The sequence below is a fragment of the Hipposideros armiger genome, unplaced genomic scaffold, assembly GCF_001890085.2.
Source record: "Hipposideros armiger isolate ML-2016 unplaced genomic scaffold, ASM189008v1 scaffold_1087, whole genome shotgun sequence".
Classification (NCBI taxonomy): Eukaryota; Metazoa; Chordata; class Mammalia; order Chiroptera; family Hipposideridae; genus Hipposideros; species Hipposideros armiger.
In genome coordinates, this window is record NW_017732437.1 from 311,718 (window position 1) to 339,170 (window position 27,453).

Below are 27,453 nucleotides of genomic sequence, written 5' to 3' on the forward strand. Positions count from 1 at the left end.
ACTCAATGCTTAGTCTCCACAAAGAATCGGTGTCATACTCTTTGTCTCAGAGAGTTATAAAGCTAATATATAATTAATCCAGGAACCCAACCTAGGCCCACAGTAAGACTTATGCATCTCCACCCACTCTTGAAGAGTATTTTGTTTTTCTTGTTTCCTTTGGATAACATGTTTCACTAACAAGTGAATGGCACTGATTGACAAGTAGAGCAATACAAAGAAAGGTTTTGAGTAAAACGTTTGAGTCAGTGGTTCCATGAAAGCATAATTTATATTGCAACATTCTTAGTGAATAAAATTAATGTTGTAAAGATCCAGATAAAAATGACTACTGTTGGTGTGCCCATAAATATTTTTTAGGGCCCAGTGAAAAAACCCAATTTATTTTTGAAATATTAGGTCCATATTTGGGGACCGATAAAGTGGTCTTTCTGCTAATGTACCATCAAATGTTAGTGTGTTTTATTGGCTTCTTTCAGTTAGAACAACTTGGTACTTCAGAATATATCCTGACATATAGTCTTGAAACTACAGACTATGTCTCTAACCACCTTAAGATTTAGAAGATGAAACACTTATCTTCTAAAATCAAATTGCTAATTCCCAAACAGAAGTCAAGCAAGCAATCAGGTGGCTCTTAGTCACATTTTGAAAGAATATGATTGGATTATATATTCTATTTTTAAGCTTCAAAATTATTCTTTACCTTAATGGAAAAGCCACATCATTCTTTTATTTTAGTTCAATTTTGTTTCACATTATCTTAGGCAAATCATTACTTTTATGAAAACGTAGGCAGCATAGTGACCATCCAATAATCAGGTAGTGTGTCTAGTGTCAACCACATTGCCTTCTCTACTTATTTCCATTTTTCAAGTATCTTGCCATATTAAAAACCATCCTTAATTCTCAGTGATGCTCACTGTGATTTCAATGCCATGCAGACAAACTTGTTGCATCATTATTTGCTCACTTGAGTCCCATTTGCCAGCCATTAGTCCCTTGCTTGGAAGTCACACACCTCCCTCTGCAATTCTATAGTGGTGTGTTTTCAGTTACAGGACTTAATCCCTCTGACATGTATTATAAAATGTCTTCCTACACTGTGAGCTCTTCAAGCACAGGAACAGTCTTATCTGTCTTTTTTCCCTAAGACCTTTCATAATAGTACCAGGCACAGAGTAAGTGTTCAATAAGATGTTTCTAATTGAATTTCCTACCCAAGGAATCAGTGCATTAAATTCAGTCATTCTAAGTTCTGGCCGCATCTTCCCAAGCAAGCTTTTCCAACCATCCTTCATTAAAAGAGCTTCTAAAAACATCAAATCATATACGGGGTCAATAGCAGGGGCATCGTGATTACGATATAGGCTTTGAGGTCCGGCAGCCTGCAACAAATTCCAGCTGGTCCGCTTGTTAAATAACTGAAAAATTCTCTCTCTAGGCCTTTGGCTCTTCATGGGTATGATGGTCTCACTTGGTTATTGTGAGGATTGAATTAGGCAATGCATATAAACTTCTTAGCACTGTGCTTGGTATGAAAGTAATAGATATTTTCAATAAGAAAACTTAAGACCACAAATACCAAAGGCTAGCTAGCACTGAGTTGTTGAGGAGACTGACCTGTAGACAATTGCCTGCTTGTTAAGTATAGACCAGTTCAAATTGTGCTAAGGGTAGTTTCCTGGAGAAACACATGTAAAATGTGAAAGGTGTATGTGCTATTTTTAATAATGCATACCCAAATTTATTTTATGTCATCATCACACAGGGTTAGAATCAGGCAGAATTATGATTTTTTTTTTACTCTTTAGACAATTATTATCTAATTTTAACATATATTTGGGAGATGTTAAATTGTAAATGATAGGTAATAAGAACTCTTAATTTTAGTGCTTTAAAGTTAGCCGTTATTAAAACCTAATTATTGATTAAGTGAATGTGTGTTAGTGTACATTGAAAGATAAAAAAAAATTGAAGATATTTGTCCAAATTAAAATTAGGACACGTAGCTTATATATTCTAAATGAACATGTGTGCTTCTTAATAATAATTTTATTATCACCAAGTCACAGGATAGAGTTTTAATTATGACCTTTATATCAGCAGAAGCCATGTATTTGGGATTAAAAACCTACTGCTTTAACTAGTCTAGTTAAAAACTATGGCTTGATACATTCTGGGCTTCAACTTTTATAAAAACCAGAGAACACTTCTAATAACACTTTTCTAATTTCATGGTTCAGTGCACAGTCAGTAAAGATTTAAATAATTCAGAAAGAAAGCCTATTCTCTTTCTTTATTAGAAGTTTGAGTCAGGCAAATTCTTTGACATTTAATAGGTTTTTAACCCTTTTAATAACTTTTTATAATGAAATTTATTGGCAGTTGTTTTAAAGAAAGCGTTATTATATTAGTATGAATAGCAGTCAGTAGTTTATATGATTGGTTTTGAGACCTTGACCTTATATGACTCAAAGTGTATAAAAGCATAAATGAGTGAACAATGTTAATATTAACTAAATTAGGTATACCCAGAAATACAGAGACTGTATATAACTGCATTCATCCCATTATCTAACATGCTATAAAATTTTTTCAGACAAATATTTGAATCTTTTAATTGTTTTAAAGAAGCTTAAGGTCACTTACAGAGCCAGACACTTTAAAGGAACTGAAAGACATTGTAATTTTCCTAGACTGATTTTACCACGTTATTAATATACTCAATAGAAGAGGATTTCCAGCCTTTTCCTATCTTAGTTTCATGCTATTTTAATGTTTTAGAATATATTATTAAAAGGATTATTAGAAGAGTTCCATAATGAAATACTAATTTAAAATTGTACTTTTCTTCAAGTCCCCAATAAGTTCGGAGCATACAAATATTCTGCACAGGGAAGCTATCTGGCCTAAGCAGAATATAAGGTTTTAATTTTGCTTCTTGAGATGTACTTTTAAGTGAATGTCATGTGTAGCTAATGATTTAAGAGCCTCTAAATGAACTAAAATATCACTTTTCTGAACTGATGTTAAGAAGTCAATATTCCACTTGACATCTCCACTTTAACTAGCATCCCATTAACATTCCAGTGGAAAGTATAAGATTCAGTTAAATTTTCAGGTTTAAATATAGTATAAAGAATCATTTTAACTGACTTGTGATGCTATAAATATACAGAGCTAGTTCTCGTAGGTAAACCACACTCCCATAAGGCATGTCTCATAGCATTTCCCAATTTTCTTATTACCTATCCTTCCAACCCATTCTTTTTGTTTCAATGCACACAATCCTTTGAAAATGTTCTGAAAATAAGGCACATTATTCAATCCCTTCCCTGGGCACATCAAAGCGGAAGAGATGTGAACAGACATTAGCATGTTTGAATACACTTTAATATAAGATTACAGCCCGTGAACAAAGCACTGCCTACCCTTTGTAGTGCAGATGCAAAAGACATGATCTATACAAAAAAAGGGGCTTCATTGACCCTAATCACAGTAGACCCAGAGCAGACTCATAGACTCCTATTACCAGAGGTGTACAATTTTGTAGGAACTGCTAATTCAGATGTTTTGGGAACCAGATGGTCCCCCAAACCTTTTTAAACAAGACAGAGCTCTTAGTCCGCGAGCCTTTATGTTCTGCCATTAATTGGAACTGTGAGAGATGCTTCATGTCAATTAACAGTTGAGCTTGCCTGTTGCACATTTTTGTGTTTCCTTCATTGGAGCTTGGCAGAGGCGCCCTTTCAAGGACACACTGAAGCACAGTGTCAAACTTGGTAATATTGATGTTGATAGTGTAACAATAACAACAGGAGACAAATAGTGTTGGCATGAAGCCATCAGAAATGGGTGCCTCAATGTCAGTAAAAAAATATCCTTACAACTGTGTGATTAAAAGGCATAACTATACCCCATAACCTCCTGGCACTCATCATGATCCAAAGGAGACATTATATGTACAGAGCTGATGGAAGAGAGTCAGTGGTATACTATGAACTGGAATACCTTTTTATGTATTACACTTTTTTTTTTTTTAAGATTGTATTGGGGAATTGAGGGAGGGGAACAGTGCTGGGGAATCAGGTAAGGGGAACAGAGAAGTCGCTGTCCTTTTGTTCTTCAGTCTAGTTGTGGAGGACGTTGCTTCACTGGCCCATGTTGGTATTATCATTGCGCTCTTCTCAGCTGAGGCAGTCACTCGCAGGCCTCTGGACGGCCACTCACGGCAGCTCTTGGCAGCTCACACTGGCTGCCATCCACTCACGCTGGCTGCCAGTCACTCCCGGTAGCTTATGGCAACCCACTGCAGCAGGGGCTGCAGCCTAGCCTCGCCAGCGACTCACGGCAGCCCAGCTCCAGGTGGAGCTGTTGTTCACCATCTTAGCTGTAGAGGGCAGTGTCACTGGCCCTCATGTGAGATCTGAACCGGGGCTCTGCTGCTCAGAGCTGGTGTCCCAAGCCAGCTCTTAACCACTGCGCCCTATGTATTACATTTTTTTTTTTAACTTTGTATATACCAGTTAGCCTGTTAGCCTTGGTCAGGGAGCTATTGAAATCCAAGTTATAAGTTCAACCTTTCTGTGGGCTATTTACTTCCTCACAGTGAAACCCTGTGCTCCGTAACATAAGCTGCCCAGCTTATCCCAGGGAAGGTCTCCACAAATGCAAGCTTTTGGCTACCAAAATGCTTGGTCACAATTACAGTGTCTCACTGTGAACTAGAACTAGTCAGGGAAAGAGGTGAACTAGTCAGCATGATAACAAAAGAAACAGCATCTTCCACAAAAGGTAATGCATATGAGCAACAGCAACAAAAATAAGGTCACGCCTGACAAAATATCTTCTGAACCTGGATCCTAGTTAGCCCTTACCATAGCACTTTGAAGCAAGCATTCAGGTCAATACATGTCTCTCATATGTGTCTCCTTAAAACTTATCACTATTAAACAAACTACCTCAAATACTTATTTATCATATGATCTATTTCCCCAACCTGGAAAGTGACCTGCATAAAGGCTGGAATTTTAGTGTGCTTGGTCATGGTATGCTGGGACCAAGGGCAGTGCCAGGAACAGAGTAGGAACTCAACAAATATTTGTTGTTGAAAATTCTTATCATTATTTACAGAGGTTGAAAAAGTAAGACAACTCGTTAGAAACAGAGGCAGCCTGTCGGTGTCATGAGCAGGGTTCCCTCCGCTGTAGCGCACTGCCTACCTCCCATCTAGAAAAAGGAATCAAACAAAATAGTATAAAATTGCTTTTTCGGTTATACTTATGAAAATGAGTCCGGATGCATACACCAGGGCAACCAAGATGCCTCTTTCTAGGGGGTGTGACAGAAATAGAGGCTGAGTTCTGTCAAGGAGGCCAGCACCTGCAGGGGCCCTGGGACGTTGGGAGGCTGGGTTTCCTCCCTCCCCCTGTGGCTTTCTGATATTCAATGTCTGATCCCTGGTTTAGCCCTTGGAGAGTATATAAAATTGTAATTAATTAAATTAAAATTGGCTAAGTGATCTTTAGCCAGTGTAATTTTTAGCCATGAGTTTTAAAACTATCAATGACATTTTCCTCTAACACATCAAATCACTTGAGTAGTAAGAGTCTCGTTTGTGGAAAAGGCTGCAATGAAAGCAGAGGCCACAGTTTGAAAGAGGAGGATGGTCAGGCATTAGGGAAGTTCCTGTGAGTATAAGCATTTGTTTTTTGAGGCGGTTTTAATCTTCTCCAAGGATGGTGGTTCTAGAGAGTGCTACATCCTTCCATTTGGCAAACATCTAATGAATTCTGCTCCAGAGTTCGTGCTTTCCTGTGATAATTAGTTTTATAGTGACTATTTACCCTAACTAAACTGCAAAGGTTCCATTTTAGCATATTGTAAAGAAATTTGAGCCCTATGTGTTCATATTGTCTTTTGGAAGAAAAGCAGATTCCAACTGTTAAAATCAAAAACAGCTTTGTTTTGGGAACTTTAGAATTGAAATCAAGTTATCCTGGCCCAATGATAAAAATGCGTGTTCATAAAAAGATCCAGTCTTTCTTTTGAAACTCCTTTTTCCTAATCTTTAAAAATATGTCATGTGCTTTGCATATGTATTTTTTAGATTTCACCTCTTTTGACATCAATTATCAGTCTTCGATATCAGATGTCTAATAGCAAAAATTTTAAAGTTTATTTAAAGTACATATTTTAAAATAATAAATAGATCACAGAAGGAGCTCACGTAGAAACAATTTATTTAATTTGGACAACAAATAATTTAGCTCCCTCTTGGAAATGCATTTAGAAAAAAATAAATAAAATTTGATAATTAAATTTACCCATGCATTTGTTCTGGTATATACATTTACATATTAATTGAATTCCTGGCCAAAAAAAATATGTAATCAAATTGGGAACTTAAGTAATATCAACATTTACATTCTTCTCATAGACTCTTAGAGTGCATTATTCCTAAGAAAAATGGAACTGCTTAGCCTTCCTGGCCTGATTAATCATGCGAGACTGGATTGACTACCAAAAGCAAGGCTCAGAAGTCTTTATTTAGATGCTAAGGACGGTATGTGTTTGATAGTGTGTATAAAAGGGACGAAGAGTAAGCACTTGTCACAGCCGAAGCCAACAGTCTCCTCCTAGCCCTGGGGAAAGCACTCAACAGCAAAGGGTGTCAAATGCTGACAGACAGGGGTAAATGGAAGGGCTTCAGAGATTCCCCATGTTCTCTTGTTCCTGCTGCAACTGGCAAACTTCCAGGCCTCGCCTGCAAAGACCACAGAAGCAGCAGCTGGTGAGCCACATTAGCAAATAAGGCCTCAGGCCTCCCCATGTTCCAGGCTCTGTTCACCAACTGCTATTCACTCAAACAGCTGGATTAGAGCGAGCCAAGATGTCGTTAGGGTTTTATGTGTACAACTGTTTTGATATGGATTGTCTGCTAGAGGCAGAGATAATGATAGCTTTCAAGGCTCGCATGTCGGACTGGGAGGGATGCTGGTATTTGGGAAAAAGCAAACAGACTTGGGAAAGATTGTGAAACACACCGTTTAAACACGCAAGCCTTCAGTTGTTCTGGTGCCATTCACGTGCGCAATTTTAACACTGGCCACTGATACAACTAATGTTGTTCCAAGGATTTTTTTTGGGGGGGGGGGTATTACAGTTACACCAAAATTTTACTTGTCTTTAAAAATAATCTGAGATGAGCAACCTGGGTACTTTTTTTCCCCCTTTTCAAAGAAAATCCAAAGAAAATAAAGGGCAAGCACATGCTGAAACATGTATCAGCTCGTGTGCCTGGAGTTTTCCACATGAGGGCTGGCCTCAACTTGGAGTTCTTTTCGCTGTAGGTAGTTGGGCAAAGGGAGAAAGGAACGTGGCATTAGCGTCAAGCCATGGATTACAAGGTCATGAGGGACACTATGTGATATCTGCTTTGGTTTCCTAACTGATTTTAATTGAACTTCTGCTTTCCATTCATTGGAATAAGGTTTTGAAGGAACTCAAATGAAACCTTCTCTTCATCATCATAATCCCCCTCCATTATGTTAATTGACATTTTTCGTTCCCATCATTATAGAACAATATCAGTCCTCAAATGAAATCTGTAAAATTTAAGGAAACAGTTCTGATTTGCAAAAAAGAAAAGAAAATCTAGTACCTGTTTCAACGGGTTGTGTTTCCCCGATGGGGAGATACATATGAAGAGCCAATCAAAACTAAAATGCAAATGACATGCAGGACTTTTGGCTGAGATAAAATGAAATTCACTGGGCTTGAAATCAACAGAGAAATGGACACATTAGAATGTACCTTTGAGACATTTGAGTCCTGAGAATGCAGTTCCCAAAAAATCAAAGATATGTAATGGTACGTATGTGAAGCCAGTGCCATCAATCCTAATAATACTTGGCCTACACATCTATTCAGTGTAACTCAAGAAATATTTGTTTAGTAACTATGATATGCCAAGATCTGTGCTAGATACTAGGGCTACGATGATCAACAAAATAGATTCTATCCCTGCTCTTTTGAGTCTATAATCTGTTAGGGCATATCAGTTAAGATTAGATCCAGCTGCATGTAATAGAAAAGTCATAAAACAATGACTCTAAAAATGATAGGCATGTACTTCCCTTTCACAATAAAGATTCCCACAATAAGTAGATAGTACAGGGTCTGGTGACTCCATGATAATCAGACACTCAAGCACCTTCTTTCTCGTGCCTCCAATGTCCTAAGGATGATGCCTCTTGCTCCAAGGCATTTCCTCGAGCTTTCATCATCACTCCTACGTTTTTGCCAACAGGAAAGAACAAAGGAAGGTGAGCCCTTCCCTTTAGGGAGATTTCTTAGAAGTGCCACACAACACTTTCACTTACATTTCATTAGCCAAAACCTGGCCACATGGCCATACAGAGCTGCAAAGGAAGCTAGGAAATGCCCTCTGTTAGCTAGCTTCTCGGCTAGACAGTGAAATACTGGAGGTCTGTTCCTCAGGACAAAAGTATAATGAGTGTCAGAGGGTCCAGCTTGAGGTTTCTTCCACAAAGGGAAACAGACATTATTCAAATTTTCGTTTCTTCTTGTAACTAATGCTACTTGAAGTTCATAGGACAAAAGAAAAAACATCAAGTTAGTTGCAGTTAGTTTATACTTGTAGCATTTTTTTCATTTATGTACTGACCCAGCAAATATTTTTTGAATAGTTGAAATACCTAATATAATTAGTTGTATACTAATCAAGATTTTTGTCTAGAAGGTACACACACATTAGACTAAGAAATTTAAAAGCAGTATCCCACAAAGAAACTGTAAACACAATGTTCTGGCAGTTGAGAATAAAAAGGTTTTGGGAGTTTTGTAGATGAGCTGACTTTTGAACTTTACTTTAAAATATATTTATGGTTTGGATCTGTAAATATGGTAATGACATCATGGAATTGTGAAAAGAACACAAATATGTAAAATAAGCATATTTCATTTCTGCTTTAATCAATATTGATAGAGAGATAGGAGATTATTTAACCTCTCACATTCTCAATGAACGTGTACAAAACAATCATTCCTATAGGGCTTCCTCAAAAGGGAATTATAAGATGCAGTAGGTAAAAATACTATGCAAACTACAAATCACTGAGCAAAGTATAGTTTCTTTTAACTGCTTTTTAAAATGTCATACATCAAATGTTCAGAAAATGAATGCAAAAAGAACAGCATAGACAAAGACACATGTTCAAGCGGGAGAGACGTAGGCAAAGAACAGAAATTAATTGGGTTTGGCTGAACAATAAAGTGTGTGAAAAACAGTTATAGGGAATAAGGTTTATTTGGAACCTTTAACAGCATGCTGAAGAGATTGGATTCAATTGGTAGGCAGATATCCTTGGGAAGTTTTTGAGCACATAGCCCATGAAGATTAATTTTGCAGCATTCTTCAGGGTGGATGTGAAGAGATTCTTTTTAGTTAAGTAGCTATTGCAAGTGGAGAGGTAATGAAGGCCTGAAAGACATGAATCGGCATGGGAATGAAAGGAAGGGCAGGTGAGAGGGGTATTTCAGAATAGAATCAGTGAAACTCACCAGAGTTTGATAGAAAAGAATAGAATGAAAAATTACTAGAACAATTTTGTGTAGAGATGACACAGGGAGGATGAAGGTGTCATCAACAGAAACTGGACACAGTACAAAATAGGTTTGAGAATGAAAACTTGGTTCATGTTTCTAGCAGCATTGATGTCTAAGCTGTGATGATGTCTAGTAGGCAGCTGCAGAGCTTAGACCTGGAGTTTGGGTCAGATATGTATGTTTTAATTTAGAACATTCCCTATTAATGAAACCATGATGAACTTTAGCTGGGTAGAAGAAATGTGACTCTGAAACAGAATGTTAGGGAATCTTTTAGGGGTGGAGGTTGTAGGGGAAAGAGACATTAATGCAGGAGTCTAGAAGAATCAGAGAAAATAGCACTTGTTATTAAGCATGACTTAAGTGAATTCTTCACAATTGGTTAAAATATTGGAAATATTTTTTTTTAATTGGGGAACTGGGAGAGGGGGAACAGCCAAGTTGTTGTTCTTCAATCTTTGTTGTGGAGGGCGCCAGTCGCCATCTGGCTGCCCGTCGGCAACTCGTGGCCTCTAAGCTCAAGGTGCTGTGTTCAATCTTAGTTGTGGACGGGCATAGCGCACCATCGAACAGGCAGTCTTGTTAGGAGCATGTGCCATCTGAGCCATCCTGCCATCTGTTGGCAGCTCAACGACAGCTCAGCTCGGGTGCAGCATCACTGGCCCATGTGAGAATCAAACTGGCGGCTCTGTTGCTCAGCGCTCGCGCTCTTAAGCCAACTCTTAACCAACTGAGCCACTCGGCCTGCCGCCTGGAGATTTTACTTTAACTTAGCAAATAGGACATAATATTTGCAAGTTGAGGTTTTTGTATTTGACATTAAGACCTGTAATCAATCAATATCTTTCTAGAAGGAAGCCAATAAAACATTTGCTTACCTTCATGAGCTAACTAATTATCCTTTTTTGCAGTAATCAGACTCCATCCAGTTTGCTTTTCCCCATATTATCCATTAGGTAGTGATTAATACTGAACTGACTCCTGTGAAAGCAAGATAAAATGGAAAAACTCCCCCTTCAGAAATGCTGCCATGGGTGTTAAGATTTGACTATTTCTAAGTGCACCTGAGAGCTAAGAGAGGTGTGTGCTCTTTAATTTGTACTTGCCACCCTCCAGATAGGAAAATTGTTATTTGATTTGGTGTTAAAGCTGCCATCTGCTTGGCCTAACACCATTAGTGACATGATATTTTGAACTAATGAGTCTGTTGAAAAAGAGGTATTCCATTGAATACTTCATTGTCCCTACCCAGTTGATAATTGATCGCTCTTTAGCCATGCCTACCTCCTCCTACTAATAGCACAAAGGTGGGAATACAAATTTTAGTGCTCAGAGATCTACCCACAACACTAGTTAACATGAGAAAACAATCAAAAAGATTACAAAATAGTGGAAGAGGTAGGCGCTATAAAGTGAGATCGCGTTAGGCTTTTCAAGACACTTGGTTGTAGTCATAAGTCTGGAAATTGTATGTAAATAAATTTAAAAATTATACTTTGTAATATCATGTTAAAAACGACGATATTTCTGAAAGGGTGAGATGAAGACTTGAGCTCCAAATGGATGTTACAAACCGCTCATGCTTTGTAACGGGATTTATGTGAAGGAGAAATAAAGATATCAATTAGCTAAATACAGTAATGCCTTAGTTTGCGAGCATAATTCGTTCCAGAAACAAACTACTCATATTGCAAGACATCACTCGTTTACCAACTTAAAATGTATTAGAAATGTTTGCTCATCTTGCAGAACACTTATAAACCAAGTTACTTGCAATCCAAGGTTTTACTGTACTTTTGGAAGGATTATTTAGTGAAAGTATGCTTTTGTTAGTAAACATTTTTAATTTACAGGACTATAAAAATGTGTCCTTCTACAAACATACATGTTTAAACATGCACGGGATTGCTCTATTTGGTGCATTTGGGAGAGAGGACGACCTTGTGTAGGACAGTGCCCATTTGGGGCATCCATTATTCTGCCCACAATGAGAGAGCTGTTCTACATGCTAAGAGTCAGAAACACACACTAGGACTTCAAATTATTAGAAAGTAGCCCTGAAAAGGTACTTAGTACATATTGCCTCGTCTGTGTATTTTTATTTATTTATTTTTTTTTAGCTGAGCCATCCTGCCACCTGTTGGCAGCTCAGCCCGGGCCTGGGCATCGAACCACTGTTGCTCAGAGCTCGCAATCTTGAGCGAGCTCTTAACCAACTGAGCCACTTGGCTGGCCCTCTTCTGTGTATTTTCAAAAGTCAGTCCTAATTTTTATGGTACCCTCTGTCAGTGACACACTTTAAGGGTATCTGTGAAAGCTAGTATTAGTTCCTATGGAAGATTAGATTATAGAAGTTATGAGAACAGCAAAACAGCAAAGAAGGAACAAAATCTGTTTTAGTGAATGTGAGTGAAGGCAGCATGAATGGACTAGATAAAAACAACTAATTTGAGTAGACAACATTTGACAAGGTGTTTTTGATTATCTTTAATTAGCTATAAGCCCTCTCTGTGGGATACATAAAATGGTGAATCAGCTGCTTAATACAATAGGAAGTATCAAAGAATTGAGAGATGTAGATTTTAACTCCTACTCTGTGGCTTGGGGAAGTCATTTAACCCCTGTAGGCTTTATTTGTTCATTCATTCGTTTATATTTATTTATATATTTATTCTACAGACATTCAACAAGCTAGTACCATGGCCTGCCCCTAAGTTTACTCTTCTATAGACTAAGAAAATGTCACTAAGAGTTTTTGAAGCTGTAACACGTATCCCTGAATAATAACTGCTTAATGAGGGACTTCATAAAATAGGAGAACTGTTGAGCTACGTTTGAAGGATTGGAGGAATATAGTTTAAATTATGGAGAAAAGTGTTGATTTGGACCAGGAAAACAGCAGGTACAAAACCATGGGCCAGCATAAGCCCTCCCCAAAAAGAGCCAGATTCTAGGATACCTACAACTGACTCTGAAGATGAAGCAGTCGTAAGAGCTGGGAGGGTCTGAGGGGGTGAGATTGACTAATAGGAGACCTCATGGTAGAGAAGGCAGACCTAACACAGAGCAGAGGCAGACACTTGCTCAGTCACAACTTCAGTTTCAGATGGAACTGACGAGGTTGGTAAAATGACTAGAGTGTTGGTAGAAAATGATTTTATTACCAAAAGAAAAAAAATCCTATGACTAAGTTACTTAATTGACCTTTACAGTCTTTCCATGTCATGATAACATTTGCAGGCAGGTAGTTATGAGGCATTCTGATAACCACATGGAATTTTTTTTTAATGAAACCAAGAAAAGTAACATTATTAATTTTATTTTTGAAGTTATGAAATGTAACTTTAACCCTATATTCCTTCATTGCCTTTATTTTTTCCATTTTTTATTTTTTCTCTCTTTTGTTTTATAAACCAAGAACTCCATGAAATCTTCAAGCCCCCTCAGAGTGAAAAAACTGAGTTGCTTCTATAAGCATCACCAAATATTCCCCATTATTTTAAGCTTGAAAATGCCAAAGAAAAACATTAAGTGAAATCCGCCATATTCCTCTTATACAACACATTTGACCTCTAGATATGTTAAGAGCTTCATCCTCCAATGCTTTTAATTCTAATCCTTGCAGAGACAAAATTCATTACTTGAATTACAAGAGTGAGTCTCATTAAGGCTAAAAAGCAGTGACCCAGAGAACATAATGGATTAATATGGTGACCTTGCAACTTTAGAGCTATACTTTCAAATTTGATTCTGCCATCAAATCATTTCAATAGTCAGTTAATCAATTTGTTAAAACCAGCCTGTGAGTTTTCTGAGTCTAGAAGTTAGTAGATCATCTTGGCCAATACTAGCCAGTGTAGAATTAAACTGAGAACGATAGCACACTTAACTCCCAGAGCCTTTCTTAAATAATCAGAATAAAAGAAATAGGGTTTCATGAATTACTATGAATGCTGTAATCACTAATAATTATATAATTTGACACTCTAATAAGCATCAGTATTTTGAAACTTATACCATAAATATCTATTAATGATATATGTTTCCATTTCATTAGTAAAAGACTGCAAATATAATTAATCAACTCTTGAGTAATGGCATGTGATATTGAGTTCTGAAATTCTATTCTTTTAGTAATATCACTCTTATATACTGTTAGAATTATTCTACTCCAAAGACAGGGGTAAGGGAGGGGAGGACATGTGTATAGTTTAACAGGACATCCTACAGAATTTTTGAAGTCTAAGGAATATTTTTTAAAATTTTCCAGAAATGTTTGTGAAATATTATTCCAATCCAATTTTTTTTTAATAGATGCAAGATATACGGAACCCAGATGGCACTCAGTATAGCTCCCATCCTCAGATGGCAGCCATGAGACCAAGGGGTCAGCCTACAGACATCAGGCAGCAGCCAGGAATGATGCAACATGGCCAGCTGACCACCATCAACCAGTCCCAGCTGAGTGCTCAGCTTGGCTTGAATATGGGAGGAAGCAGCGTTCCCCACAACTCACCATCTCCACCCGGAAGCAAGTCTGCAACTCCGTCTCCATCTAGCTCAGTGCATGAAGATGAAGGTGATGATACCTCCAAGGTAGGACTAGGCTGTTTTTAGGACTTGTAGGAAATCATGTTGCCTAAAAAAAGTGTTCTTTGGCACCTTCCTTGACCTGTGGTGGGTGCAATTTTATATCATCCAAATTAAGAAACACTGGTGGGGAGGATGTATTATTTTAATGAAGCATGAGGTTGTAAACTGGGTGAATTGAATCACCTGCTTGTCCGGTTACATTTTTAAGTCCCTAATAAATCCTTTAAATACAGATGTATTAAGCATAAAAGTAAGTTGCGCCCACAAAATATAGGGTCTGCATAATGTGTAAGGGGGAAGTCTTGTAGGACTTAATATCCAAAATCAAGCTGAATTCATCAGTCATTCAAAAAGATCAATTTCAATTTAAACATTTCATTTTAAGAAGGCCACATCCCAGGGATACAATGATGGATGTGTGTGCATGCGTGTGTGTGCACGCTATGGGTAGATGAAAACTTTGAGATCATCTGACCCAACCATTTCATATTGAGGATGAGGAAAATAAGGGGTATGGACATTAGATGACTCCCTTCCAGAAGCAAAAGCCTGAGTGTGTCATTGCTTACATTTTGTTAACCCCGTGCCGGTATGTTTGTCTGTCTGACTGTCTGTCTTTGTCACATTACGTTATCTGTATAGGAAGATGGATCTTAAGTATCCTTAGATTGGAAAATCAGCTGCAGAAGGGAGTTAGTTCTGTAAAGTACTGGAGGCAGCTTTTTTAGATGACTGCCCCAAAACCAAGGGCATTCTCACTCAAAAACCCAAAATTATCTCTTTATTGCCATGCATATCAGTCAGGCATCTTCCAGAAAGAAGGACTCTTATGCTGAGTTACTATGAAAAACACTCACATTTACATGAGTACTTCTAATTCCTCCCTTTTTTTTTAAATAATACTAATGAATTGTCCCTTGTGACAGTCCTTTGATTCTTTTCACTTTTGTGAGAATTTTGTTTTGAGGAAATAAAACTTGTCAACATGATACCGATGGCAACACTGTGGGATTCTGATCTACTGTATATGGTTATCCAATAGCTACACACACTTTTTAATGATCCAAATAAATAGTGACTCGTACATTTATTTAGCCTGATGACAAAGACAAGGCTGCTGTATTGAATACAAGTATGTCATTATTTTTAGTATTCTTGATGCTCCGGCACTTGGAACCTTAATTTTGGAAAGCTGCCCTTCCCAGCGCTAGCTAATTCTGGAGTTAATGAACGACTGCCCTGTGAGCACCTTTGATAAATAACCAACCAATCCAGAGTCCACACCCCCAACCATCTCCTTTATCAAACCATCACACCCTATATCACCCCAGGACCAGGTACAGGACTACTAGGAATCACCACTATAGCCCATAGGCCACTGAAATTGTTCCAAGTGCCCAATCCTAAACTTACTCAGCATACCTACCCTGCCTGGCTCCACAAAAGCCCAGTAAAGGCTGTGGTCCATGTTCTGCCCTCTTCCCATCTATGCTTCCTGCATGACCCTGCATGGCATGCAATGCATCCTGTTTCTAGATGTCTGTGAGTATAAACTTCTTTCATGACAATCATTTCCACATCTGTTGCCTTACCATCCTGATTAAAACAAAGCCCGGGTACATTTTAGAACAGCTATACAACTAAACACCCATGCTGATCCCCTCCACCCTCACCATGTCTCCCTGTCGTCGGTGATCCAGTCTCTCATGGGGTAAGGTAAAAAGACAGGATGAGACTAATTGATACTACATAAATAGCTTATTAGGCTAGCGTAAGCCTGACCTTTAACTGATTATTTACAGGGCAAAATAATTTTCTCAAGAAAATGTGTATTATTCTAATGGTATCCAACAGCCAATGAGTACCTAGACTTAAATGTGAACATTAAGAATTTTTTGCAGCCAGTGATTTAGATATTGGGTTATGCATGGATAATTTAACTTAATTTCCTAAATATAGATGATATATGTACTATATTGCATGGGGAAAATTATATTCTAATCATAGTAAAGATTATTCATGCATCCAGATTATATCTTTATAAGTATTCATTGCTGGAAATTAATGCAAAATTAGTAGCATCTTCTGACAGTAAAGTTTATGCAGGATTATTCTTACTTACAATAGCATTTTCCACACTATTCAACTTACATGAGTAGAAGACTGAGTAGAAACCAGAAATTTGTAGATTTAACATTCACAGATTCTGTCATTTCCTATGGACTCATAAGATCCATATCTTATAATTTTACTGAGGCATGGATTTGGTGATGGATGCTATGAGCTTCCAGGCTGGTGTGAAAATTTGCCAGTGAATAGCCTATCCAACCACTCAACATCCACATCTCATAATAATTTATAGCTCACTATTAATGACTGCGTAAGCATTGTATAGTAGAACTTATATTCTATAGTGGCATATTCTTGAATTAGTTATGTATGAAGGCTTAGGGATGAACTTCTCAAGAATGCCCTCATCAAAATGTCTTTTTGTCTATACAAACATTCTCAAGTTCATGTTTAGTTTAAGTGAGTTTTCCATCTCAAGAAAATCCACCCTCCCATCCCAACTCTACACACTTTTCTTCACCTTCTTGCTAATTCAAAACCTCCTGCCCATTTATTTAAGTTATATTTATTAAATGGCTAAAAACATTCCTGTGATAAAAATGCTCAAGCATTCTTCATCACAGTTAAAGATTAAGCTGGGATTTTTCCTTTATATGTGAGTAGGATTTATGTGGAGTATTGTACTGCAGCCTCTCCAGTTAAATGTGAAATAGCGTTAAGTCAAAAGGATCATTTAAATCATTTCTAGCAAGTGAATTAAAAAAGAATGTTTAGTCTTGCGCCAGAAAAAGAAGTCTTTAAAACATCCCTCCTAACACTTTGTCCTCTCTTAAGCAATTACATATTAATTCCAATTTTTCTAATGGAACACTTAAATGAAATGTTTGTTTTAACAAAGAAATCTGTAAATACATCAATAAAATAAATTATCACCTTATAAACACCACCCATGGCTTGGGTTGCTATGGAGCTGCACTGAGAGCCGAAAGTCATAAACTAGACATACAGTAAAACATCAAAGAAATATAAACTTGGGTAGCTTGTGATTCTAAGCCTGTAATCCAGTACTTGTAATACAACAGACACTTAAAGTATCAGGCATTACAACCATATTTTTAGCACAGTTTCTTTTTAAGGGAATTATAGGCTAAGAATCACAATTTATATTTTTCCATTCTTTTATAATACTTTGAACTTTTCTGCTTAAAGTATCCTTAAATTTTATATGTGTCTCTTGGAAATGGCACATGGTTAGATAATCTCTTATTTTTAAATGAAATTGACTTCATTTACATTAACATAAGTACTAAAATATTTGAGTTTATTTCTCCATGTAAGTTTATTGCTTTTTATTTCTCAAACATATGTTCTGTTTCATTTTCTCTTTCTTACTCTCTTTAAGATTATTTTTATTTTTCTCATCCCATAATTTCCCATTTTAAGATTGGAAATTATATACTCTTTCTGTTCATTTAGTAGCTACCCCTGATACACAAATGCATACAAGTCTAACACTGATCAATATCTTCACCCTTCTTGTATTAACTTCGACTCAAACACCATCCTCCCAATTTATACTGGAGCACTTATTGCTGTTGTTTATTTTAACTATAATTTAATTAGATTCTGTAATTTACTGAACAAACTTCATGAAACACTATTATTATTTTTAGTCTTTTTTTCCTTTAGATTAACTCATATTATTTTCTCTATGCCTTTAAATTTTTCTTTTTTGAGGATCTCTTGGGAACATAATTACCTTAAAAAGTACTCTCACCAGGTATAGAATTTTAGCTTGACACTGATTCTCTTCTGTTATTATGAAGATATTCTATTTTTCCATTGAATCCTGATTTTCATTATTGCTTTTGAGAATTCAACTGCATCACTGTCTTTCCTTTCAATGAAATCTGCCTTTACTCTCTGACTAGTTTTACGATGTTCCCTTGCCTTTGGTGGCCTTCAGCCTCGCTGTGATGTGTGCAAGTTTCTTTAAACTTATCCTGAATTTAAATATTTCTGTTTTTAATCAGTTTTGGAAATTTTTCAGCCATTTTTGTTTTTCAGATATTTCCTTTTTCCCATTCCCCACTCTTGCTCCCTTCTCATTCTGTAATTCTGATCAGATAAATGGTAGATTTTAACTACCCTCCTTGACTCTTTTCTTTCATATTTTTCATTTCCTTACTCCTCTGTATTACATTCCAGTTAATTTATTTATATCAACTTCACAATTCATAATCTAAAACTAAAGCTGATCTATTGAGGCATTAATTTCAGTTATTTTATATTTCTAGTTTTATTTGGTTCTTTCTCAAATCTGTTTGGACTTTTCTTTAGTTGTTTGCTCTTGATCCATATATTTAATCTTTTTTGTTCCTTTACGCATCTGCTAATTCCAATACAGGAAGTTTTGAGGGGTATAATTCTACTGTCTGTTGTTGCTGGCACTCTTAGTTTTAATGCCTTGTTTCTTTTTGCTTTTGGAATTCTAATATGATGAGAACTTTATAAGAATTCTGTTAGACCTGATTTGAAAGTGGATTCCTCTGAAGATGATTTGTGTTGGCTTCTGCCAAGCATGTTGGACTATTACAACCTAGCACAACTCTTGCCTTGAAATTTTTCAAATTACCTAGGTAGTATGCATTCAGGGTATAAATCCTTAAAAATGCTGGCTTCTGTTTGTGAACTGTCATGAAAGATATTTTCTCCCTCTCCATTCAGTATCATATTTTCAGGTGCTGGAAAGGTACATATAAGAGAAGTCATTTTATTCCACCCTTGTTCTGAGAGAGTAATTCTTCCCCATTCTGACTTTAATAGGAGCCCTCTTGCTAAATATCCCACTTTTTGTCAGCAATGGGCTTTATCCTCCATCTACGATGCTTTGCCTCAATTTCACCAGGTTCAGCAACTATCTTCAAGATGAAAGTTGTCTTCAGCGCTTTGCTTACTTCTCTCTGGGTTCCTGTTTTCACCTAATTTTTGCTTTTAAGGTTTTCTTATTAATTTGCTAGTCCCTCAATGCATGTCCTTTGTCATACTGGAGAGAAAGAGGAGGTTTGTTTTTGTTTTTTTGTTTGTTTTTTCTTAAAGCAAATAGGACAAGCCACTAGAGCAATAATTAAATAAGCCTTTAGAAAAGTACTTTTTATTTACCACTGTTCTGAAAGCAAGAAGATTCCTGGAATCAAGTAAAAATGATAAGCAGACAGGATCCTATAAACATTAAGTGAGATTAAACAGTGTTAGAACCAAATGTCAAGTCACATTATCTAGCAATAGGACAGAATATTTCAAATTGGGACTTCAAAGTCTGGTGTTTTCCACATTGAACTATGTTTATTATGCAATTGTTCTACACTGTGCATGCTATAATATATACGATACTTTTAAAGAATTCCTTATACCCCAGCAATTGAAAAAATATTTATTCCTCATTTATCAAGAATAAAGCATCCCATTGGTTAAAGCTGAGCATAACAAAGTAGTTCTGAGGAAAATAATAAAATTTAGCCAAATAGCCAGTTAGTATACTTGATTCCAAATAATTGTTCCTAAAACTCATTTAGTGATTAAATTACACTAGGATAGTGTTTTCAAAGTTTGTATGTTCTCAGATGATTCATACCCTAAGTGATTGACCATATTTGATTAATTCATGAAATAAAAATAAAGTGAGGGTAAACATAGGCACCTGACATTTTATTCAGTGGGATTGTATCTCAACAGCTGATCATTCTTTTAAGGCAGGAAAACTCCTCAATCCAAAATAGCAAGAAGTAAACATAATGTCCCAGACAGGTAAATTTAGATAAGACTAAGTGAATCCAACAAAATGTATAAATATAACTAGTAAGTGTATATAATAACAATCAACTCTTTACCTCACTTTAAAGTGATTTTTCCAGACAGTAACCCGAACTTCTTATCTTACATAAGTCTGCTGAGTGTCTTTGCTAAACTCATCCTAAAACAATACTCAGCTATGTTTGGCAGAATCAAGGACCTTTAAAAATGAATTTGCGGGGCAGCCAGTTAGCTCAGTTGATTAGAGCGCAGGCTCATAACACCAAGGTTACTGGTTCGATCCCCACATGGGCCACTGGGCTACGCCCTCCACAACTAAATTGAAACAACTACTTGACTTGGAGCTGATGGGTCCTGGAAAAACACACTGTTCCCCAATTAAAAAAATGAATTTGCTTTACAAATTATGAGACAAACATAATACCCCACACTTGTGAATCATTTCAAAAGTATAGCGTTTCATGTATTTTTTTTGTAATGATGTTTTGAGTCATTGAATCCATTATTCATTGAATAATGACTAATATTAGTCATTGAATGTTATTATTAATGATAATAATAAACCCGATTGTAAAAATGAAAGAAGCATTACAACATTGCTGATTTCAAGGTAACTAGATGACTTACTTTCCATACTTATTTGAAATTATTCTCATAAGGGGAATTTAGATGGCATTGTTTAGAAAGAAAAGAGAGAATGAATTTAAGTAGCAAAATTTTTCACCTACAGAAACAGTACCATCACAAAAAGTGCTGTGATGTGTCCTGTTTCTATGGTGAAGATTTTATAATATTTGCTTTATATGATAAGAGTTATAAGTGGAGTTCTATGTTGTTTGTTCAGCCTATTATGCAGATTGTGCTTGATTAAAATCTATTTTAAACTACAGCGATTACTGCAAGATAGTGTGCATTAAACAGCTCTCCCAGCTCCGTTACAGGCTGTGGGACCACGGCAGTTTATTTTAAATATGCTCATAGATGTTTCTAACTTCTCCAGGGACATTTCAATATCAGTGATTCTCTTTCCTTGAGAGTCTTAACTCCTGTACTCTGTATTCTTAAGAAGCATTATCTAAGCAACACCGTTAACACATGCTTTTTTAAAGTGAAAAATTATTGTTTTCTTGTGATAAATAAGTTAGATACATCACTGTAATTAAGCAATAAGACATGAGAGGAGGTGGATTACCAGAAGCCTAAGGACACCTCTAGGGGTTTTAGAAATAAATGTATGTTTATGAGTGAGTTACATAAAGCCCATGTATCTATATGAAGCTTATGTGGGAGTAATATTTTTTACGTATTTGTATATGTATTTATTTTTTCATTAGTGCTTTAATTGGATGTGAAATAAGTCTGTGGGTGATCAGGATTACAGTTCGGGCCTCAACTCAGCCATGTTCTCAGTTGCTATGATTTTCCTACAGCCTTTATATGTGTTTCAAATGTCCTTTACCTTGTAATTCTAAGCCTTTGCCCAGTGCTGTAGAAAAAAAAGATGTGATGATCCACTGCGTGTAAGGCACCACAGTGAGGCTGTGAGGATGGAAAGATTCACAGGAACTAGTTCTTACTTTCCATGTGCTTGTCCTCGTGGGAGTTGATATTTTTGCATTACATGGTTTCTTTTCTATTGTAAAGATGATGATATTGGAATTAAATTTAACTCTCCAATCTTAGAACCCTAGTAACTTTAAAAATAGTGTGCTTTAGAGCAATGCTCAGTACACAATGCCATACTGTCCAATATAGGAGCCACCAGTCATGTATGACCGTGCACATTTAAATCCAACTAATAAAAAATAAATAGATAAAAAAAATTCAGTTCCTCAGCGGCAGTAACCAAACGTGCTCTGTAGCCACATGCGGCTAGTGGCTACCCTTTCAAACAGTGCAGAGAACATTTTCATCTTTCCAGAAAATTCTGAGACAAGTGCTGCTGTAAACTTTAGAAGTCATGTCCTCTTAGAAAATTAGGTCATGAAATTATAAATTTTCATCCATCTAAGAAGGAATTCAGGATCCAGACAATACTCAAAATTAAGGTCCAGGAACATATTACAAATCCATTTAGCTAATTTTCCACCACAATCATATTAATCATCACTGTGCTCTTTCCAAATAGTTGGTGGTCAAAAAAGCCAGATATCTTTTATTATGCAATTCGTTACTGGCATGTAAGTGGATCCAAATTACAGCAACATTCCTTTCTTCAGGGAGGTTTTGCATATGAACAACGACCATGTGTTTTTCAAATATGTAATGAGACTACCTCTGGAAAGTAGGCCTTACAAATCCCCTTTAAGGAGGCCTCAAGAAATCTAAAAAGAGCAGCTTACTCCTGGACCCTCCCAAACACAAGAAACATTTAAAATAAGACCCCCATAGATCAGGAGGGAATGCCCAGTGGTCAAGGGGCAGACAGCCTTACCCATCGGATAGCAACGCCCATGCACTTGGATCCACGACTCCAAACCACAACAGGGAGTTTTCATTCCGTTATACTGTACCCTAAAATGAAAGCAAAAATATTGTACTAACCAGGAGGTCTTTATACAAGGAACACTGAGCAATATAATAAACGAGCCCTTCAAAGCATATATATATATATATATATATATATATATGTATATATATATATATTTATGTATATATATATATATATATTTATTTATTATTTTTTTTTAAATAGAGATTTTTCATATATAGTTTTTGTTTTTTCCGCTTACATCAGCCTTTCATGAAACTCAGGGTATTATCTTAAATCATAGTTCATTTCAATGAGGGCAATCCTGTAAGTGGTCAGACTATATCCAAAAATATAGTTTTATTAATCTATAATTGCAGAAAGAAAGTTTAATTACAGAAGGAAAGGCAGTGAATCTTGAGAAATTAGTATTTTATGTGTATTCTTTAGATTGGTCCTCTGAGATGCCAGTTTTCGCGCATGACAGATAATTCAGAGATTCACAGGAGTACTTAAAAGGAAGGCATATCGATATGATCTTGCTTTCAGGCCCAGCAAAGACAAAGCTGATGTAATGTTTATGAGACTGGCTGGTAGTCTGGCCGTAATGGGAGATAACTCCAGCTTGACAGCTTAGCGCCTCTCAGGTACTCAACCAGAGATACAGCTGAAGCTCCGGAGTAGTGCTCCGTACGCATAAATGGTATCTCCTGAGCTTGGGAAATGTGGAGGCAGAAGTGGTGAAATGCTTGCTTCTACTAAACGAAACTGAGATTGAGCAAGACTGCATTTGGCTCACCCTACCGGACATGCCAAGAACATCGGGAAAGCCTCCAGATAATGAACTGAATCAACTGGTTGCGTGGAATTATTTCGTTTCCTATCGGGTTGCTGTCCATTTCCTCTAAATGATCATTTGCGGTTTTCACGCATCTGATACCTAGAGCTTCTTACCGGCAGTAACATGTTCTCCTGCTTCCTCAGGTCATCCCTAGAAAGTAGGGCCATGTTGTCTTCTAATACAAGATGATAACTGCCCTCTTTTCTGTTACTACCGGGCATCACACATCCAATAGCTGCGAAACTTGCACCATAGTGTCCAAATATCCATCTAAAAAGGAAAGAAGCACGAAGAGCCACAGTTGAGACACAATTTTGGACAATGGAGAAGGGAAACTGTTTAAATAATGTGGGGAAATCTTTTAATAATCATAGTCACATTGCATCCTAGGAAATTTATCGCTATGAATATTTGATTATTTTCCAAAAAGATTGCTATAATCTGCAATTGTGGAGGTTTCAATGTGTCAGATCATTATGTTTTTAATTAAAATTTAAAATGAGTCCAGGTAAATGTTCCATATGAATAAGCATTCATTTCCTTATACTTTTTTCTTTGTTTCTAAATATTTCCTATCCTTGATGAAATATGACCTCCAATATCATGATCACTCCATTTTTAATTTTCTTCATTGTGGACTTTCTTGACTCCTTTTTATTTTTCTTCTTAATAAATATTTTTTTGTTGTAAATATAGGAATGATTGTGTTTACAAAATTTAGAAATTTCAAAAAACTATCAAGAAAATCCTAAAGACTCAGCCTGTAACCCAGAGAAATTACTATTAACATGTGAAATATTTTTTTTAATTATCCATGTTTTCTTCTTTTCACATATTTGCTTATTGTTCTAAAGTACTCAAGTAAATTAGTGAGGCTTGAGTTCCTGTAATATAAACCATCTGTACTTTGATTCATTCATTCTTTTTCATTGTATTATTATTTTATTATTTTTTATTACTATTAGAACAAATGATAAGCATTTACTGTGTGTTGGGAACTATGATAAGTGCTAGTCAGCGAAACCAGATGTGGACCTGCCCTCATGGTGCTTACACTGTGGAATTGAAGATCTAACTACATAAATTATTATATAATTACAAGTTTGATATGTGCTGTGAAGAGAAATGAAACCCTTAGAAGAGAAGGCACTCACAGTGAAAAAAATCAAGTAGAGAAAGTCTAAAAAGTCCATTGGATTTAGCATCGTGGCCCTTGGTGACCTTAATGAGAGCTAAGCGATTGAAGAAGACACACTGAAATGAGTTGCAGAGGCTGCATACTTTCAGCGGGGATAACCACTTGGAGGTGTTTGGCTATGAAGAGAAGAAAGATATGGCTATAGGTAGCCTTGGGGTTAAGAGAAAGTTAGCTTGTTTGTTTTGTCTCTTAAGTATTACGATTTAAATGCCAGTTGGAGGAGTAGAGTTAAGGGTATGACTGAGGCCAGTGTCTCCTAGGTGTTCTGATTTGATAATCCTTGTAAAGACAGCATGGACATCAGGATATTCTTTAAAAGTTTCCCAGATGATTCTAATGTGCAGCCATATTGAGAATCACTGTTATAGGTCATACTTGCCTACATGTTTCATTTAGAGCTGTTATACTAGTTTGCTCAGTATCAGCTCAGTCCCAACATGCTGGTCCTCTGACAGATTTACATTGGGGCTAACCATTTCACAGTCCCACCTCTCAGATCTATCCTGGGGAAGTCATCTTCTAGCGTTAATCTGTGTTATCTTGTCAGCTCAATTCAGAACATCCTGTCTCCCTATAGTTGTTTCATCTGATTTAGTAGACAACTAAAATGATAATCTTTAAAAAAAGACAAAGACAAAGAGTCCCTTTAGCTTTTTTTCTCTCTCTCTTTGGTTCTTGGGCATATCTTTTAAGCTGTGACCATATGGCATCACAAATGTGTCTTAAGGTTATTTCTTTTTATTCTTTGGTGAATGTTTTTGAAGTTTCTACCATGTCATAATTAATATTTGAATAGCATTTAAAAAATTTTTTTAAATCATATAATATCACATATACCATCTCAGTAATCACAAATGACACTGTAACTGGTTTACAGCAGAACAAGTAGAGGAGGCCCAGAGAAATTATATAATTTGCCAAGATTACCAGCTACAAATAGTAAAGGAGGGCGTGAGTCTAGATTCTCTGACATCATATCCACTGGCCTCTCAGGATGTCATGCTTCCTCTCCAACAGTGGCTATTATTTTACACAAATTACCCTGCCTAGCAATTTATCTGAATAAATTATATATTACACTATGTTTGCAGAGAAGAAAGAAGCAACAGCAACCACAACAATAGGTGAGGGTGCAGAATTTCCCATGATAATGGTGGCTCTATCAGGAGACAGTGTATGTGGGCCTTTATATTGGTGGGAGAGACATGTGGAAAGAAGATTTCTCCAGACAACACTACTCGATATTCATGTGGAGTCATATCATTTTAGAGCTAGAAAGAAATCCTAGCCAAAATTTTATAGAGATGGATGAAGTCACATCACATATAATTAGTTAATATCAAAGTTATTATTCAAATGCATATCTTAAACACATTGTGTGTGTTTTTTTCATTTGCATCAGAATTATAGTTAAAATTATCCAAATATTCTAGAATAAAGGGAGAAAATAGAATCTATATTTTAAATTGAGCATAAAGCTGTTCTAGAAATATCGAGATTTTAGGATCTAGTTTCCAGGGATTTACTCGCCAATATCGTAGCCACTCACCATAGGTAGCTATTTAAATTTAAAGCAATTAAAATCAAATGAAACTTAAAATTTTGTTTCTCTTTCATGTTAACTGCATTTCACATGCTCATTAGTTACAGGTGGCTACCATACTAGAATTGTGCAGATTATAGAACTTTACCATCATTGTAGAACGCTCCATTGGACAGCACTGATTCAGGGTCCAGATTATGCCATTCTCTAAACCATGAGCATTGCTGGGTTTTCCCAGTAGCATTTTATGGGCCTAAGTGTAACATCAAAAGCCATTCAACTTTATTTATTGGACATGTTGCTCACCATGGTTTAAAAATGCTAAGCGAAATAAGTCAGACAGAAAAAGTCCAAAACCATATGCCTTCACTCACATGTGGGATATAAAAATTAAAACAACAAAGGAACAAGACAAATAAATAAACAAACCAAAACTCATAAATACAGACAACAGCCTAGTGGTTACCAGAAAGTAAAGGAGTTAAGGGGATGATAGAAAAATATGGTGATGGAAGGAAAACTGATTCTGGGTGGTGAGCACACAATGTGATACGTGATATATTGTATGGAAACCTATATAATTTTATTAACCATTATGACCCCAATAAATTTTATTTTTTTAAATATATAATTAGGAAGAAAAGGATAAACTTCCCAGAACAGAGCAAGTTAGATTGTTCATACAGTAGGGTTATTGCAAAAACAATTGGCAGCAGTCACAGTGACAATGCTGCCTATCATTCAGCTTCCTGAATGAGGAAAAGTAAAGAGAGTTAAGGGATAATATTTAACAGTATAATAATATTATAAAAAAGTCAATAATGTTATTTTAAAACTATGTAAATTAGGCCGAAGAGGGATGAATATGACATGAAATATGAAGTTTTATCTTAAAACCAGCAACCACAGCAAAACCAAGTGTCCCTTTGGAATGTCTGTGTTTGTGTGATGTGTATGGATGAGGGTATCTGTGTAAGTCTCAAAGGAGAACAACAATATGATTTGTCCCCAAATTTTCTTAGTTCCTCTATAATTCCGATTTTATTTTTATTTCAGATCAATGGTGGAGAGAAGCGGCCTGCCTCCGACATGGGGAAAAAACCAAAAACCCCTAAAAAGAAGAAGAAGAAGGACCCCAATGAGCCCCAGAAGCCTGTGTCTGCCTATGCGTTGTTCTTTCGTGATACTCAGGCCGCCATCAAAGGCCAAAATCCAAATGCTACCTTTGGTGAAGTCTCTAAAATTGTGGCTTCAATGTGGGATGGTTTAGGAGAAGAGCAAAAACAGGTAAG

The 27,453-nt window shown here is 36.4% G+C and overlaps 1 protein-coding gene across 6 annotated transcripts in view; it reads left to right on the forward strand.

Annotated features, from left to right (window-relative positions):
- TOX (thymocyte selection associated high mobility group box) overlaps nucleotides 1–27,453 on the forward strand; it is a 302,497-nt gene that overhangs the window by 244,367 nt on the left and 30,677 nt on the right. For all 6 annotated transcript variants that reach the window (XM_019632152.1, XM_019632153.1, XM_019632154.1 and 3 more), the window contains 2 exons: nucleotides 13,948–14,229; nucleotides 27,218–27,448. In XM_019632152.1, coding sequence (XP_019487697.1) covers nucleotides 13,948–14,229; nucleotides 27,218–27,448 — 513 coding nt within the window. The remainder of the gene's footprint in view (nucleotides 1–13,947; nucleotides 14,230–27,217; nucleotides 27,449–27,453) is intronic.